Source organism: Daucus carota, chromosome 1 (genome assembly GCF_001625215.2).
Source record: "Daucus carota subsp. sativus chromosome 1, DH1 v3.0, whole genome shotgun sequence".
Taxonomy (NCBI): domain Eukaryota; kingdom Viridiplantae; phylum Streptophyta; class Magnoliopsida; order Apiales; family Apiaceae; genus Daucus; species Daucus carota.
The window spans coordinates 47,651,055-47,669,567 of record NC_030381.2 but is presented as its reverse complement, the minus strand read 5'-3'; the positions used below and the strand labels follow the sequence as shown (position 1 = coordinate 47,669,567).

Below are 18,513 nucleotides of genomic sequence, written 5' to 3'. Positions count from 1 at the left end.
CCCTTTGCTACAAGTTTATATGTTCTCTAACGTATGGAGATAGGTTCAACTAGGACACCTATCTTAAACTTCGTATCGTTCTCGCTCGCTATATTCCTAGGGTTTCTCAAATCCTAAGGATATAACTACAGCTCTGATACCAAATCTGTGACGCCCCCAGATCCACATCCCGCAGATCTGGTCTGCCACTAAACATTTGGCTCAAAACAACACTTGCATTACATATCAATATTACATAATCCAACTCTGCCCCACAAGTCCAGGGTTGATCGTCTTACAACATTACTACCGAATCTAACTTTGTTACGTAAAGGGAAGTCTGATTTCAGACCATTATAATTATAATAACTATAGCTCGTACTATCCAGCGGTGTAGTCTAGCAGTCTCAGCTTGGGTGATGCGTCTTTTCCCTGCCTTTGCCAAAAACCCATTTCCGGGCGGTTCTCTTGGGCTGTGCCATACTCACTATTTACTGCTCAAAAAGGAATAAAATAGATGCAAGAATGAGCAATCAAATTGCTCAGCAAGTCCACAAAGAACAAAACAACAATCAACAGAATATGCACGTAAGGCATAGAAAACAATTCAAGTCAAAGCAACAAAACAGCTACCATCAAATGACAACATAAGTTCAAGTAAAGAAAACGCTGGTCTTCCACCTTTCGGTAACACTACATGGCTCGATCAGCACCATTTCGTGAATACCGTTCTCCTGTGTGATCTTTGCAGTCTGATCGTAACCGCACAAGACACACCTACCACTCTCATTTGCTAGCATAAGGGTTAACATTTGTAACCCTAAACTATCCGCCTTACCAGATAGTAAATTCTCAACTCTACCACGAATTTAATAAATTCGTGTTGACCAGCTTGAACAGATTTCTCCGAGTACAAGGAAATTCTCCCAAACAAACACCAATCATCACTACTGATCTCTACCAAAGAAGTGCGAACAATGCACCCTTTCAACAAAGATTACCCGAAGGTAGAAGTAAAGGATAATTAAAAGAACTAGATTCCAAAGAATAAGATGATCTCCAAAAAGAGAGTAAATTAATTGTGTTGAGATCATCGCTGCAATGTATTCACCTCAAGTTTTGAAGATTCGAAATATTATTGTTATTAGGATCAGCTCATTCCCGTACAATGGGAGGGCTCGAATTATAAAAAAGTAATATATGAACAATATCTTAAAAGCCTTCAAAATGAAACGGGGATATTTTCTGGTTTCACATTGGTACGAAATGTAATATCTTCACAATCAATACTTTTCACACAATTATCAAATAGGCACGAAAAACTTCACGTCAAGTAAGGGATAGTGAACTTGCCTCACATCCTTAGTTTGATGTTACGTCCCGAAATAAATACTGATAATTGAATTCCGCCTTTCCAGATATTATATATTCTATGCCACACAAGATAATAGATTTAGTATTCTCATTTCAAAATAATAAATAATCTTAGACATCCTACTTCATGTGTGTATAGATTAAACAATATTAATTAATCATTCTTTCGTGCTAGCCTGCAACTTTTCAATTCATATTACCTAGAACTAGAAGGTAAATATTAATTACTTGTAACACCCATCCTCTCTTAATTACTTCTTCTAATTATTATCTAATAATTCCAATTAACTAAAATTCTATTATTTATCACCGTATTAACATTTAAATAATTAACATCTCACCTCGTTACCATAATCTCCTAATCATTTACTATCTGCAAATACTCATTCATCTAACATCATTTCTACTCTATTTATTCTTGGCTATTCATTTATTCAATACTAAGAATCACCAATTTATTTAATTTATAAAAATATGATATAATTTCTAAATACCCAAATTATTCCAAAAAAATTTTACATTCTCATTTAGTAGTATTAATTAATCTCATGGTATATTTTACCCCAAAATTCAATATCCTTCCTCTTTCTTTTTAATCTTTTCATTACTTTCATATAATTATTCCAATCTCTCTCTATCCCTTTTTCCCTGCCACTGCACTCCGGCCAACCACCACTACCAATCACCCACCTCTCTGATTCCAAGCCGCAATTAAAATCTTCCATTCAACACAAACCCAACTCAACCAAAAATCAACCAAACCCCTGTTGAAACCCCAAAATATAATAACCACACCCTTTCCTCCTAATTCATTTACGTGCACACAACTATTTTATTATTATTATTTATTTCTTTTCCCATTTATATATTACCATAAATAAAAAGATTCTCTTGAATTACCTAATTTTGCAGTGAATACAAATGGATCCCCAATTCAAAATAAATGCTTTCCATAATTAGTATAATAGGTAAGAATGTGAGATTTTACCTTGTTTACGGAACTTCTAGCTAGATTCTTTTGTAAAAATCCTTAAATCTCCTTCTTTCTTTACTCCCAAAATTCTCTGGCCTAACTCCACAGCTTTCTATTGTGAAAAATAAACCCAATTATCATGCTTTTTCTTGGCTTTTATACTACTCTCGCTAATTGCAATTAATAGTTAATGACTCCATTAAAATATTGCTAATTATGACCTTAACTTGGGCACTAAGTTATATAACTTGGGCACCAAATTGTATTGCTTGGGCTCCAAAAAAATAATACCGAATAATTAAAAAAAAAAAAAAAATTGTTCAGCTCGGCTTCTCGTATTCCTGCATCGGTTTTCATTATTCTCGTGTCGGAGCTAATTAGCGCGAATATAAAATAATTAAATATCGTACAAAATAATTAAATATATTATTAACCATTTTAATATCTTCTAGCCTATCCCCAAATCTATAAAATAATAAAGATAAAATAATCATCGCGGTTAATACGTACTGTTTATTCATGAGTCATAAAATTCACGTATGCTACATTTCCGTATAAACGCTGCTTTCACATTAATATACATATTTAAATATAAAGACGGTCCCGCACCGAATAATATTACGCGTTTGCTAAACTTCTCGGAGCTACGACATTTTTAACTAATATTTCTCGCATTATAAATTTAAATCCGCACTGATAAAATAGTCTTTTTGTACAATAAATAATTAAATTAAATACCTGCATTTTTACGTACGTGTAAATTTCACGGTTGTTACAAATACCTCAAAATTTTAATAGATTTCAAACAATCTCAATCGAATACTCTCGGATTTTATAAATGTAAAAAAATGCTTTAAAATCTCAATCCAATACACCCCTCTTAGTCTTATGAATTAGATATAAGTTAATAATTTGTCTTGAACAATCTCGACCTATCAAATGAGAAAAGTTTTTAGAGGGGGAAGACTACTCCCTTAGCCTGTTAGAGCATCTCCAACCATCTAAAACCCTTGGCTAAAAGATGAGTTGGCATACTTAAAATAAAAAAACTAAAAGATGAGTTGGCATACTTAAAATAAAAAATTTAGCCAACAGGTCCAAAAACTCAACTCCAACCATGCTCATCTGTTGTCTATAAATTTAGTCAACCTCCTATGGATGGCTAAATTTGTCGAACCTCTACAGGTCTGTAAGAAAATCTGTAGGAAGATTGTACAACATTTATTATCATATTGAACTGATATATTCTATTTTAACAATTTAAAATATTAATAACATACTACTTTTAAACTATAGCCAACCAATATAGCCAGTACCATTGAAGCAAAATGTCTTACAGGTTCAACAAATTTTACGTAATGTCTTACAAGTCCAATCTAACCAACTTATATCCACAACGCCGTTGGAGAGGCTCTTGATTAGCTAATCTTGTACTGTCAAGCATTTTAAACGGATGTTGTTTTGCTAATTTGCAACTTTGCATGAAGGTGAAAAATGACAGTTGTTAGTTGTACATAGTAAAACGGAGACAGCTGTTTAGTATTCAATTAGCCATAGTAACCGTACAAATTAAGGAAGGACTGGTGTAGAGTTAAGATCTTAAACAGATTTATTATATATTGCTATAAAGTATTTGTCGGCTGCATTTGATTGTTTACACTTGAAAAAGAGGGCTTGGCGTAGTTTCATAAATTATTTTAAATTTTTATCAAAATTATTTAAAATAAATTATAAAATTGTTATTTATACATATATTAAAATATGGTCAAACAAAATTTAAATAAGTGAGACAAGGGAATAATAACATTTTATAAAAGAATTTGTTAACTCTGGCAAAAAAAAAAAAGAATTTGTTAACATAGAAACAAACTGAAACTGTGTAACAAAAGAATTGACTATCAGATCCTCTTTTGTTTATTTCATAATACTTTTATCTTCATATAGACGTTATAAATATAAAATTATAGAAAAAATAGAATTAAATCATTGATATAATAAAATAAAAAAAATAGAAAAATAAAAGTAAATGATAATGGGGAACTTTCATCTGAGCTGCCAACTCATTCGTTTTTCCATTAGCATTACTCTCAAAGATTTACACTATAATCATCAATACTAACAGGATGATGTATATATATATATTATGTTTTTCAAATAAGGCCCATTAATTAGCTTTAGTTCAAAAACTTTACCTGGACTATATTTACACGACCTCTCTCTCTGGTTGATAACTTTATATATGCTACTAGTATTATACGATGTTTTAAGTGATATGATTTGGGAAGAAAGGTGTCATGAGATCATACTGATTACAAGAACAAGCAAGTCTGGGTTATATATAGTCTCATGCGATAAAGAAGAAAGAACTCAGAATTTGAATGTTGGTGCTTGATGCTCTTTCACTTCATTTTTTGCACTTGCCATAATATCATCATCAGATCTCAAGTTCTCAGTTCATTTACCCCTCTCATCATATACCCAATTGTATCTATATTACCTATATGTGTTTCTGCATGTATTCAAGAAGGGTCTCACTGTCTCAGCATATCTGTAGTACCAGGTAAATATGAAAATTAACCACAATCACAATATATAAAGAATTCCATTGTCTACTCCCTTAATGGTTTAGTAATAAAATTTCGAGAGTTAGAAGTGACCAAATCTCCAAAAATTTCAAAATTGTTGAGGAGAGCTAGCTAGCATATGAGCTGTGATAACATGTTAAGTCATCAATCAGGATTATATTATATTTTAACGATTCTCGACAGCATGAATATATATTGCAATATTTGTAGTTAACATTTGTATAAAAGAAAAGAAAAATGATCTACTTGCTAGGAGAAAGATCGGACAGAAGATAAGCAAAGGCAAGAAAAGGTAAATGTGTAGTATGCGCGTGTTAAAAGTAAAGGATGTGGCAATGTAAATGTAAAAGAGAGAGTGAAAGACAGTAAGAAAGTGGGAATGACTTTGTTTGTGGTTAAGGTCTGCCGGCCAGTAGCAACCACCAAACCCCTTTTCTAACGATTGAGAGTGTCTCCCACCATTTCTTCACTCAAAAGACTCCTTGCAAAAGCACACTGCCTCATTGGTTCATGCTCAAAAAGCTCTTGACTTTTGCTTCTAATACTGGGTTGACATTTTTCAGTAAAGTAAATCAATTTTATGTAATTACGCACTAAATGCTTTGCATGAAGGGTTTTGTTTTTTCCCTTTAAGAGCATCCGAAGCGAGTATAGTTTTGTACTATATATTTTTAGAGGTATATTTAATATATATATATATATATATATATATATATATGCATAAAGGGTGGGAGAAACATACACCATAAGTAATATTCAAAAATTCACAAATTTAATTAATTCTCGATTAATTTTAAAAAATTATTTTATTAGTCAAATTTCGAAAAGCCTGAAAATCTGACCTCATTTTTTAGTCTGGAAAATTTGGCACAGACCATATTTATTCACATTCATTATATTCTACGAATGATTTAATCTCCTCCGAAACCTTATTCGTTAAGAAGAAAGAAACATACAATCATTGAATTATGGTAGCTTTTACGATTCAATTTTTTTTGTTTTATTGATAATTTTCATTACTATTTCATGAACAAATTCATAAGAAATGATTCATTCATGCAAAATATATATACTTCCCATTTATCTCTCTACATTTTTTTGCACTAGGTACATATTAATTTTGAAATTTTTATATATACTATAAAAATTAAAATATTAAACTTTTATTCAAATTGAAAAGAATTTCACAATTATTTATAAAACTTTATTTTAAGTAAACTTAAAATACATGTCGAATGCTAGCTCCCAAACATAAATTATGGAGTGAGTATATATATGATATTGCCACAAGAAGAACACCGAATAAACTTTATAATCAAATATGGAATCTCGTCTAAAACTTAAATTAAATTTTAATTTTAAACTAATTAACATTTTATTATTAATAATAATATATAGTGTCTAATATGTTTAACAATAAATATTTTCTATTAAATTTACAAATATCTCCCCTTTCCTTCCAAACTGTGGATATATCATGTCCACTAGGAGACCTATTAGGTGAGTTTATTACTTACGACTTAAAGTGATTTATTTGATAAGCTTGATATATAAGCTGGTAGTTTAAAATGTCTTTTGGATAATTTTTGAATTATTGATGGCTTATGGGTTATTGAAAATATTATAATAATAAAAATAAAAGTGATTTGTGGGTAATTTATTACTTATTGAACTTTTTTTTATAAAAGAAATTCAAAAAAATTAATTCACTGAAAAAAGTACCTCAAACCAACCTTTGGCTTTAAGTCAGTTTCTGACTTATTTTTAACTTTAAGCCGACTTCTGACCTATTACACAAACAGACATTTTTCAGTTTAAAGTCAGAAATGACTTAAAACCTGGGCTAAAGCGCAAGCGAACATGCTATAATTATATTTAAATGTATAAAATTATTATCATCTGTTATTATTTTTATACGAGAGTTTTCAGTCTTTTAGTTTTATTATTATGAAAATATATAATTCATATAAGAATATTAAAATTTCCAAACAAATTTATAAAATAAATAAACGATTGAATAGTTATATATATACATCATAATAAAATAAAAGTAAGTGATAATATTTATACTTGTGATTTTGTAAATTGGTATAAAAAGGCCCCATTCCCCGGATGGGTCCTGTCCACTATAATATGTTCCAATATCTCATCACGTTAATCTGCAAAATAAACCATTGTGGATATCCCTTTCCAGCCCTAAAACGATGGCCCCATCTTCTCATGCTCCAAAGTAGGTTTTTATTAGAGAAACATCAATAATTTTGGTTCTCAATCACTCTAGCAGACCACAGCTACAAACCCTACAAGTTAAATTAACGTTGACATGATATGCATTCCACATTTTTTAAATCTTTGTGTATGCCCTTTGCTTGCATTTTACATTTCTTGCTAGCTCGATCTGTTGTACCAGGGTCCATGAATGATCACAAGGGGGTGTAAAGGTGACAATAAAACTGGGACAAAACCAGGGGATTGATGGGTTGATGGGATGCTCATGTGATACAGAAGGATCCTAATATTTGTTTGCTACCAATAATTAAGGCATAAATTCTTTGATTTGCTAGTTAGTTATGATTAGAAGTGAGATTAAAGTATGTGGATGTTATTAGTTGTCAAAACTTAATAGAAAGGAAAGGTGGAAATTAACTAGAACTAGATGTGAGGTATATATACTTGAGTCAAACTTTATTAATATCATTGATTATATATAGATTAAAGAGTAGTGCTAGGTGCACATAATTGTGTACAGAAAATTTGTACATAATGACGTGGCAGGTGATGTGGTGGGTTTTAATTGGGGTGGTTGGTGTAAATGCAGGGGGCCATCCAATTAGAATCCACCCCATGTTATTATGTACATGTTTTTGTACACAATTATGTGCACAAAGCATTTTCCTAGATTAAAATCTATGTATACATATGCATGCAGGCTGCAGCATGCATGAGCATGACCCTTTCGATCAAACTGTTGATCAGATATATGTCTAAATTGTATAGAAAGAAATTTAAGTAGCTAGATGCAGTTATAAGAAATTGAAGTACACTTGGCAAAAAAAAAAAAGAAATTGAAGTACATGTTTAAATTATAGGAAACTGTTGATTATCATTTAATTTTTATGAAAACGGTCTTAATCATGTTTAAGTTATTTTTTTTATCACCCTTTTTAGGACTCATGTAAAGTATAGTTTTCTAATAATTTTTTTAAGAAACATTTTCCTGAATAAAAGTTTTGATGTTTAAACTTTGATTAAAAAATGTTATAAAATTATATTTTATAGCAATCCCAAAACGCCTCCAAACAGTGTAAACAATATGGACAAATGAAATATTAGTTTTAAAGCTTTAATATATAATATCGAGAAGTCCAACTAAACGTAAAGATATAGAACAACTATCCATGCAAAATTGGAGTTTTAGTTTAAATAACCTTAATATAAAATATTGATAAGTCCAACTAAACATAAAGAAATGAACGACTATCCATGCAAAATTTTGTTTCTGAGTGTTGAGAAAAATATGACAAGATGGGGAATAATGCAAAGGAGGAACACCAGTACAAATTAGAGAACATGGTACTGAACAAACAACATTATTGTGATACTGAAGTGTTAGAAAATTCAGGCCATTCTTATGTTATATGATCGGGACATGACATTTCAGTTATTACTACTGACTTTGGTCAACACAACACCCCCTCCTTTGTCTGGCAAATATAATTATAGATTAAAATTACAAGTATTATTTTTAGACAAAAAAAATATTAATATCAAGATCATAGCTCAAATTTAAGAAAATTTAGTTTTCTCTCTTGTCTCATATCATAGGTGGTTTCGATTGTTGAAGAGTTAATTGGCTAAATTTTGGCAACAAAATTGAATTACCTTTATTGCGAAGATATAGGTAATATGAATGGATTCTCTCAATCTAAATTCATATGCTAGTTCATCGAATTGAATTGACATAGACATCAAATTTTTTAAAAACTCAATCCATATCTAATTTTTGGAAATTCATCGAATTTCAAATCAAATTATTTCTAAACAAATTTCTATCTATTTAAATAAACTTGGATTATACTTCAGCCTAGCATGGAACTCTTATTTCAATACTATAATTTACCTATTTAAGGGTGAAATTATTATTATTGTCATAGTTAATGGGGTTGTAACCCCCACGTCATTATATTATTTATTGTAGATATATATTATTATAATTTTAGGAATATATATTTCGATAACTATTTTAATTCATTTTCATGAGGTTATAATCTATTATAAAAATGATAGTATAATTTATGAAAAATAATAAAATGATTATAATATCAACTCATAAAATTGTACCTCTTCAAATTAAGAAAAAAAATAGTTTATCCGGATTATAATTCTTTCAATACAAGGCGGGATTTTAGAGAAATAACTGGGCCTTGAATATCTGCGGGCTTCACTAAAAAGGAGCTTAAACCTGCAAAGCCCACCCCAAAACCCTGTCTCCCTCTTCTTTACTAATCTCTCAGCCTCTGCGAGCGAGAGAGAGAGTGTTCGAGAGAGAAAGATGAATAAGAAAGAAGTGTTCAAATTAGCAAAAGGGTTCAGAGGAAGAGCCAAGAATTGTATAAGGATAGCTCGAGAGAGAGTTGAGAAGGCTCTCCAGTATTCATATCGTGATCGTCGCACCAAGAAGCGTGATATGCGCTCTCTTTGGATCGAACGCATCAACGCTGGCTCTCGTTTACACGGCGTTAGTATCTTCCTTTTATCCTTTCTTTCTAATACACCAGTATCTCTGTATATTTTGATGGGTTTTATCAAAGTTTGAGATTTTAGTGTTATGTTTCTTTTTTAGTTTTTTTAATATGATGTGTTATCAATGAAATGTCGAAATGCTTTGTGGGTCTTGTGGTTTTGTAAAACTTAGGGTAATTTTGTTAAGAATGTCAAGTTTCGGGATTTGGGATTTATATGGGCAATATGTAATTTTTGTGGACAGGCAGCTCTCGAAATGATGGGATGCTATATAGAAAATTTTACTTGAAACTTGTAGGTTAGCTCTGGATTACTGTTTTGTTGGTAACTTGCATATGTTTTAATACATTAGTTTCGTAAGAACAGGGAGAGGGGGAGTGCGGATTCGAATTCTGAGGTTTGGCCGTGGGGAGAGCTGAGCCACTAGGGTCTAGGCTATCAATCAATGCTTAAAATTAATGGATTTGAAGTAGGTTGTTGAGATTAGTGAAGGTGGTGTTCCTCAAGATGACAACTGTTTAGCCCTCAAAGCCTTTGTAATAAGTAATTCTGAAGTTTTGTTGTGTCAAACAACATTGGTGTATCATATGTATTATGTGTGTATGCGTATTTATGTATCATTTAAGCATTGATGTTAGATCTCCTTTTTAAAGTACTGCAAGGTTTTGGAATTAACGGAGATGAGTTGGATTAGCTTGTTGAACTCGGTTTATTAAGTGTGGATTGCACGACTTGACCATATACCTCACTCATAAGTTATTTAACTTACATTAGAGCAAGTCCAACAATGTCGTTAACTGAAATTGAGGAAGTCCAACAATGTCCTAACAAGTGCATTATAAATATATTAGAAAGTAGTGTCTTGGTGATTTAGGACATTGTTATGGTATATGAACTCCATCACATGTCTTATAAGTGTGCATTATTATTAAGATAATAATATATTTGAATTAGTATTGGAGGGAAGAGAACAGATGAGTGGAGAGAGATGTGTTGAAATGGCGGGAAGCTGATTTTTATTGACAAAAATGGTGTAGGACATGCATAGTGGTCCCTTAAAATTAAGGCACATGTTGGATGTCCTAGTGTTTTAAGGCACCACTTGGACATTGCTGGAGCACTCATTTGTTTCAAATGTCTTAAATTCTGGTTTAGAACATTGTTAAAATTGTTCTAAGGGATTTGACACAAATAAGTGCTCCAACAATGTCCTAGTGGTGCCTTAAAACACCATGATATCTAACATGTACCTTATTTTCAAGGCACCACTATGCATGTCCTAAATCTTATTTCTCAATAAAAATTTCACTTCCCTCCATTTCAACAAATCTCTTTCCTCTCATCTTTTCTCTTCTCACCAATTGTAATTCAACTATATTATTATTTTAATAAGGCACAATTGAAAGGCATGTTGTTGGAGTTCATACACCAAACTAATGTCCTAAATCACTAGGACACTATTTTTATTATAATTATAAGACACTTACTGGACATTGTTGGACTTGCGCTTGTATAGTTCTGATAATAACTCTTGTGAGTCTTGATTGTCTAAAAGTCAAAAGTTTCAAACTTTTTGGACTTAAGAATTGAACCAGTTTGAAAGAGTAAGTTTAAACTTTAATCTTGTCCTCTGCTTATGCATCATATATTGTTCAAAAAGTTGTGCGGACTGTTATGTTTTGTTAAAAGTGGTATAGTTTTTAGGTCTGAAGTCACTTGTTAGAGACTAATATATGTGATGGAATATGTATATATTTTTTTCATAGTGAAGTTAAAGGATGGGGAACGGCCATATGTTATATGGGAAGGAGGAAGTAATGAGAATTTGCATTGATTCATAATTTCATATACAAAGAAAATGAAAGAGCCTTGTGCTCCCTCCATTTCATTTGCACAAATTTGAACTAGTATGTCCAGTTTAGGAATGAATAACCGTTTTCACCACATGTTTCTTTTCCATAAAGCTTGTTTATAAGAGTAACTCCTTCCTCCCTTTCCAATTTGGGAATGGATGTCCGCTTCTCTTTAATCATTTTCAAGATCCTCATTATAGCAAATTTACACACTTTTATTTTACTTCTCTCCTACCTGTGATTTTGTTCACAATTTTCCTTTATATTTCTCCCTCGTTCCATTTTGCAAACAAATTGTGGCTTTACGGTTTTTTCTGTGAAGTTTGATGGGACATTGGATATTTTACTTCTATGTATTGGGCAATTTATGCCCGATTAAATGATTTAGATAAGTGAATCAGAAAGCTGTGAAGTTAACATGTTTTACATGTTCTGAAAGTTAGGTTGACATTAATATGTTTGCTTATTGTCGAATATCAGGTCAATTACGGTAACTTTATGCATGGACTGATGAAGGAGAACATCCAACTGAATAGGAAGGTACTTTCAGAACTATCTATGCATGAACCATATAGTTTCAAGGCCTTGGTTGATGTATCACGCTCTGCATTTCCCGGAAACAAGAAGGCGGTACTGCCTCCAAAGAAAGAAGGCCTCCAGATGCTTGTTTAATATGTTTGTCTACTCATGTCTTGTAGAGTTTAGATTGTAAGCAGTGGATCAAGTCATTACAAGAACACGTCAATCCTTTTAAAATAATATTCCACCTATTTACATGCTCTACTTTGGCACTTGTCTATTGATTTGACAGTTACATATATTGATCTGATTTTTGGAAGTTCAATACATTCTGAATTCTATCATCTCGATATGTTAATCTCAATGTTTAGAGAACTAATGAACTATGATAATCTCAATGTTTAGAGATTTTATATTAGCCATACAACTCAAGTGCGAAGAGAATTTTACAGGAGATGAGCTACCATTCCTTTAAAAGTACATTTAAAATTTGGAAATTTACCATACAACTCAAGTGCGGAGAAGAATTTACAAAAAAAGAACGTGTGGATCCTACACCTAAAAAGGGAACAAGGATGCAGTGCAGAACATCAAGGAAGATAAATCCCTTCAATTACAATCGTATACCTCCATTTCATTACAAACAGCTCACAATATCATAATACACTGTCACTCGCAATCTAATACTTCGCTTCTACTTCTGACCCCTCAACAAGCCAATGACTGAAACTATACACACAACTGGCTCTCAGTTCAGGATTTATCAACCTACAAATCAACATACTTAAACTATAAGCATGGATCTTAGTCACCTGATTGAGTTCGAAAGTTAACTCTAATCTGGACATGAAACAGGTACAGTTTTGCATTTCTCAACAGCAGCTGTCTGAGGAAGCAACATCAATTTTGTCAGAGTTGAGATTAATATTGGCCTGAGATCTATCCGACGAAGCTTCACTTTGTTGATTTTCATCTTTCTTTGCATTAAGGAAACGACCCCCATTTCCTCTGGCTCTTCGCAGGGCATGCTGATGTCGAGATTCATGCAAGTATGGCTGCAAAAGTATTTAGAATGTCAGCCCATGGAAAAGTTCTTGCTCCCAGAGTATGGAATCGAGATGATCAACTAAACAAGTCACCAACAGAGTCTTACTTGCATAAAAAGATTGGTTCAACAACAAATGGGAATGTAATGATGAAATGTTGCAAACCAAAATTTATACTTCCACTCCTTGACAAACGAAGTTTAGTGACAGTGGGAAGAACAGTCAGAAGGCAGTTGTATATAACTGTATGCTATTGGTGAAGTGACTTGAATATAAAATCCACTAGAAGGGTCTCTTCCAATGTTTTAAACCTATGTTTGGGTCTCTTCCAATGTGCTCCGCATACTTAGGTAAAGAGAGATAATTAAGTTGCTACATATTTTGCTAGTCCCTTTTATTTACTCCGGCAATTTTAAATATCTTTACATAACAGCATGTGTGGTTTATGGTAAAGTAAAATATATAACATAGTAATTGCAAGTACATACTAAAATGACGAAAAGATGGGAAATACATACTTTGCATAACAGAGTCAGACATGTTAAGAAAAATTATGGTACACCTTACGAGACTTGAGAGCTTTATTTTCCGATTCAGCTTTGGCACGAGATTGTCGACGTCGCATGATGCCATGATATTGTTTTGCATTAACAAAGACAGGCTCCTCGACTGCATCCGAGGGTAAAGGAACACCAGCTTGTTGGATTCCCATCAATTGAAGATGGACCTGAAAAAGCAAATTGAACCAGACTCAAAACCTTATCCTCCAAGAATAAACGAACTGCTGTGCAGGTCAAGGTCCATAAATGAAACTCGGAAGGCATACATACCATTGGCTGCGCTGGATATGGCTGTGCAGGATATGGCTGTGTGTCGTACGGAGCAAAGATGCTTCTGTAATATGGGTCTGGATATGGGTATGCCGCTTGCCCCTGGATTATGATGATGTCACAGACTCTCAGTTATGGAAGGATTCATGAAAGCACTTCTATCTATATACTAGATATCTGAACTTTGAAGGAGATCTCATAATGACAGATTATTATGTTAGAAAGAACCAGGACTCCTACACACCTATATTTCACATTATTTTCTTCACACCCTCAGTCCCTCACAGAGGATATACAGGATATATTTATTATGGAAGCATTATTATACTTAGTAGACTATTGTATATCTTTGGTCAGGAGTGTTGACGCTTTTTCAAGCACAATTATGTGATGGAGAAGCTAATTCAGAACAAGTGACCTCAATTATGAGGTGAACCAATGATAGACTTGACCATTTTCTGCCCAAGCCAACTTTGACATAAGATTATAAGCTATCAAGATATTCAACGATCCATATGGATGAGAATCACTTAATCTAGTTTTTACTTTAACAGACATTGGAAATTTTGGATATATTTTCATTAGAAACAGCATTTTCATTACAGATTGTAGACTTAATTTTAGCTAGTTTTCAGCAATGAGGATGTTAATAAAGAAAAGTACCATCTATATGTCAGATAACATTCTCTTTCCCTGTATGTAACTAATTCTCAGTAAACATTTGCTTCCAGATAAGAGATGAAACTACTGAACTGTAAGACAAGTGTATCTGTTGCTATTTAGGGGAGATGGCTACTTAATTTGTGTTGACAAGCTAACATGTGTTGACAAGCTAACATGTGTAAGCTTGTATACTTATCAAATGCTTGTATAGCATTAGCACCATCTGTTATTTATACCTTAAATGTCATTAACTGGAAGTTTTCATTATCAACTTTACCTTTTATAATCTAAAAAACAGCAAGTAAAAGAGGTCACTGTATGACCAAAAATAATAAACTACTGCATTCATACACTGGTTAACGAGCTTCAGGTGCCTGCTACTGGCAGTATTTAGAGCTAAAAGGGGGTCAAAATTGACCAAAATAAGGTATATAGATTTCTTGCACTTCAATTTCATTTCCCTTCAAATAATGAGAAGTAGTGAATATTCTGTGTAGCAAATTATCACCATTTTTCTGGAAAGTTCATATATATATATATATATATATATATATATATATATATATATATATATATATATATATATATATATATATGTATGTATTATATATATATATACACACATATATATTTTATATACCATTGTATTGCCCACTCCAAGCAGTGGAGATGTGTATTGCACAGTCGGTGCTGGAACACAAGGATGAGACATCTCAGTTGCAGGTGATGAATACTGGGTTTGAGATTCTGCATGAGTTTGCAGCTCACCAGCCTCGCCACTATTATCTGAAAATAATTTTACTTTTCATCAACCAGTGGAGTGTAAAATGATGGTATAAACAACTGAAGCAACCATGAATGCAAGTATCTGTAAATGGGAAACTGAGGTTCAAGAAACTTAACTGGGGAAAAAAATTAACAAATTAAGAAATATAAACGACAGGACTATTATATACTTCATATTTAATATTTGCATTTATGAAAATAATGACAGCAGACCTAGAAACTAAGGGTTATAACTGAATGGAAATTTAATCCACTCACTACTACTTATAATTGACTCCTCACAATTTAGTTTTAAAAAAACTTATTATTTCAGATATTCTGCCTCAGCATCATATCAAGAGCAAGACTTTCTAAATTTCTTCCCACCCTTTACTCTATAAAACTCTTTATTTGTTTTTTTAGGGAGTGCACAAAATATAGGGTATAAAACCATAATTTTTATTATAGCAAATAGCCCCGTGCAAAATTGACCAGGCAGATCAGTTATTTGTGTGGCCAATAAATAATATTTGATGCATCATACAAAAAGCTGTATCATTTTGTTAAAAATTGTATATATGCAACAGTGCCAATATTGTCCAAGGTACAACTTAACTAGTTATATATCAAAAACTCTAGGCTAATTCTAAAACAAAAGGATGGGCTGTATCTAGTAGTAGATCCTTCTGAAACAGTGACTTAAGTTGCAGTCATGATCTTTCTTGGCATGGAAACTGAGCTTTTATTTTTCTCTAAATCACATGGGAACTAAGTTGTTCTCAAACAATATAAGTAGGAAGTGCATATATATAGTTATAGAAGACCACGCCTAAAATTTAAATAAGAAAAGCCTTATATAAGTTTAAGCTCACTTAAAAAGTTATGCTTGCACTCCTTTTCAAATACAATATTCAATTCTGTTTTTTTTTTTGATGAATTTCTAGAGGGGAAATTCTTTTTTTCTCAAAATCTTGCAGAACATGCATCTGTAATATGTTCAGACAATACAACTTTTCCTGGGGAACAGATTCAAACTAATCACCCATCAAAAAAGGATACTCTAAGTATCTAAGCATGTTCAGGAGTATGTAAATTTATGTGATCGCCATTCAATAGCAGATGATCAATAAAAACCAGTTTACAAGGCAAACCAAAAGCAACGAGTACTATTCTCCAAAAAGGATATATTACAAGTTAATAAAATATATGACACGTACCAGAATACTCCTGAAGAGAAGAAGTCATGATGCTGCTACACAGAATACTCCCCAATGCCAGATCTAGAAGAAGAAGGAGCATAATACGAGTCAGTTTATTATGAAGTCGTGAAGCAGACAACATGCAACTGTATAATCCATGCCTTAAATTAAAGTGCACAAGTACTACACGAAATAAAAATACTTAAAAAATGTAAAGGGCCAAGGAGTGAAAATACTGCATAACTGGCTATTTATCTCACTTACTAAGCAAAAGGTACATAAATATGTTATACGTTTCTTTTATTAAATTGCTTGGATACTCCTCTTAGGTTCTACTTCTCTGGTTGGTTCCGAGTCAATGGACAAAAAAGATGCAACGCCTTCATTATAGTTAACTGGCGTCGTTAGCATACTTCTGAAACGTAAGATCATTCTACCACACTAACATGTTACTGTTACATCCTTCTTTCTGACTTAAATACCTCCACTTCATCTTCCCACAATTCTTCCATATCCCCCACTCAGTTGTCGTGTTATTTCCAAGAAGAACTAAATTGGACCCAAAGGAACCATCTGTTACTCTTATCAGTGCATCTTCAGTCGTAATATTCATTTTCTATCTTCGCATCCCCACATTCCCAAAGGAACCATCTGACAGGCATCTGTTACTATTATCAGTTCATCTTCAGTCGTAAAATTCATTTTATATCTTCGCATCGCCACATTCAAATCCAAGTCAGTCCAATACTACTCGATCAAATTCCCATAACATATCATTAAAACAAAATATAACTCCGTAATTTTTCGTATCACTTCCCTTTACTGATAACAGCAACATTAACAACTACTCATAATTCGACACCGCAATACTCATAGGCTATTCCACAGATCATACAGCTTGTATGTCATTTAAGCATACTGAACTAAGCTAACAACTTTAACACCACTAATTCTAAAAGCTCAAATTACACAGGATTATAATTAACAGATATCTCAAACAGAAAACAAAATTGCCTGACTAAATCACAAACAGAGCAACAACATTGAACACCAATCAGAGGGATCAAACATGAAATTAAAGCAGAAAATTATGAATTAAATAACACAAAATTTCGTGAATGAAAATAACAGTTAATTAAGTATGTGGCAATTGAATTGGGAAAAGAAAGAAATTAGGGTTAGAAATGAAAATCACCTTAGGAATAGAAAAAAAAAATCTGAGGGGGAGGATGAAGGGTGTGTTTTGTTAAACAGAGCTTTCTTTCCCACCTTTATTCTCCACCACTAATATGCATTTTTGTTTTCATTTTTTATATTCTTTCTCCATCCGTTAATCGGTAAATAAGAGAAGTCGTTATTCTTTTTATTTTTTATTTTTGAGTTAAAAAGTCATTATCTTTTTTAAAAGGTAAATCAGAACTTATTGAAATTTTTCGGGAAATTTTAAATTAATCAAAAAAATTAGTTAAATTAGGGTAATTGATAACATGCCTTACTTTTGAAAAAATTCTTTGCTATGACGGATTCTAAGAATTTATCTCCAAGTGTTTTGTGGAAAAGTGTCCATATATTCTGTAAAAATTGAGAAATAACCGTTTTCAAAAATATAAGAACCTATTTATCCTAAAATATACTAAAATCCTATTACTTTGAAAATCTGTATTTAAAATTTATCAAATATTTCTAATTCATTTTTCAATAAAAAAACTGATATTGTTAACCAATACAGCAGAGCATATCTAAGGTTTTATACTATATATCTCTACTGTGTTCCTTTAACTAAAAGTAAATATTAAAATGAGAAAATTTAAAGTAGAAATGATGCAAAATTTGTTTTATACGAGAGTTAAAGACTAAAATAGCAACATTTGAGTGTGTAACAAAATGCTATAAAAGGACGAACACGTTAACGCAAGCTAAACCAATTTGGACCGTTAAAAATCCAGGTAGAGGATATATACGAGTATTAAATTTGTGGCCGTTG

The 18,513-nt window shown here is 32.2% G+C and overlaps 2 protein-coding genes across 3 annotated transcripts; one reads left to right on the top strand and one right to left on the bottom strand.

Moving 5' to 3' along the window:
- The first annotated feature begins 9,389 nt into the window (after nucleotides 1-9,389).
- LOC108211795 (uncharacterized) lies at nucleotides 9,390-12,370 on the top strand. The gene is made up of 2 exons (XM_017383484.2): nucleotides 9,390-9,649; nucleotides 11,988-12,370. The coding sequence occupies exons 1-2, from the start codon at nucleotides 9,464-9,466 to the stop codon at nucleotides 12,177-12,179; spliced, it is 378 nt and encodes a 125-aa protein (XP_017238973.1). The 5' UTR covers nucleotides 9,390-9,463; the 3' UTR covers nucleotides 12,180-12,370.
- A 246-nt stretch (nucleotides 12,371-12,616) lies between these two features.
- Nucleotides 12,617-17,863, bottom strand: LOC108205224 (nuclear transcription factor Y subunit A-7). Of its 2 annotated transcripts, none has more exons than XM_017375085.2 (6): nucleotides 17,725-17,863; nucleotides 16,548-16,610; nucleotides 15,206-15,351; nucleotides 13,903-14,004; nucleotides 13,635-13,799; nucleotides 12,617-13,081 (listed from the first exon to the last, which is right to left on the bottom strand). In XM_017375085.2, exons 2-6 carry the CDS (start codon nucleotides 16,573-16,575, stop codon nucleotides 12,899-12,901), a joined length of 624 nt encoding a protein of 207 aa, XP_017230574.1. In that variant the 5' UTR covers nucleotides 16,576-16,610; nucleotides 17,725-17,863; the 3' UTR covers nucleotides 12,617-12,898. The 2 variants fall into 2 exon arrangements, with proteins under 2 accessions (XP_017230574.1, XP_063941858.1); XM_064085788.1 differs by lacking the exon at nucleotides 17,725-17,863 and adding an exon at nucleotides 16,794-16,998.
- Nucleotides 17,864-18,513: the final 650 nt, after the last annotated feature.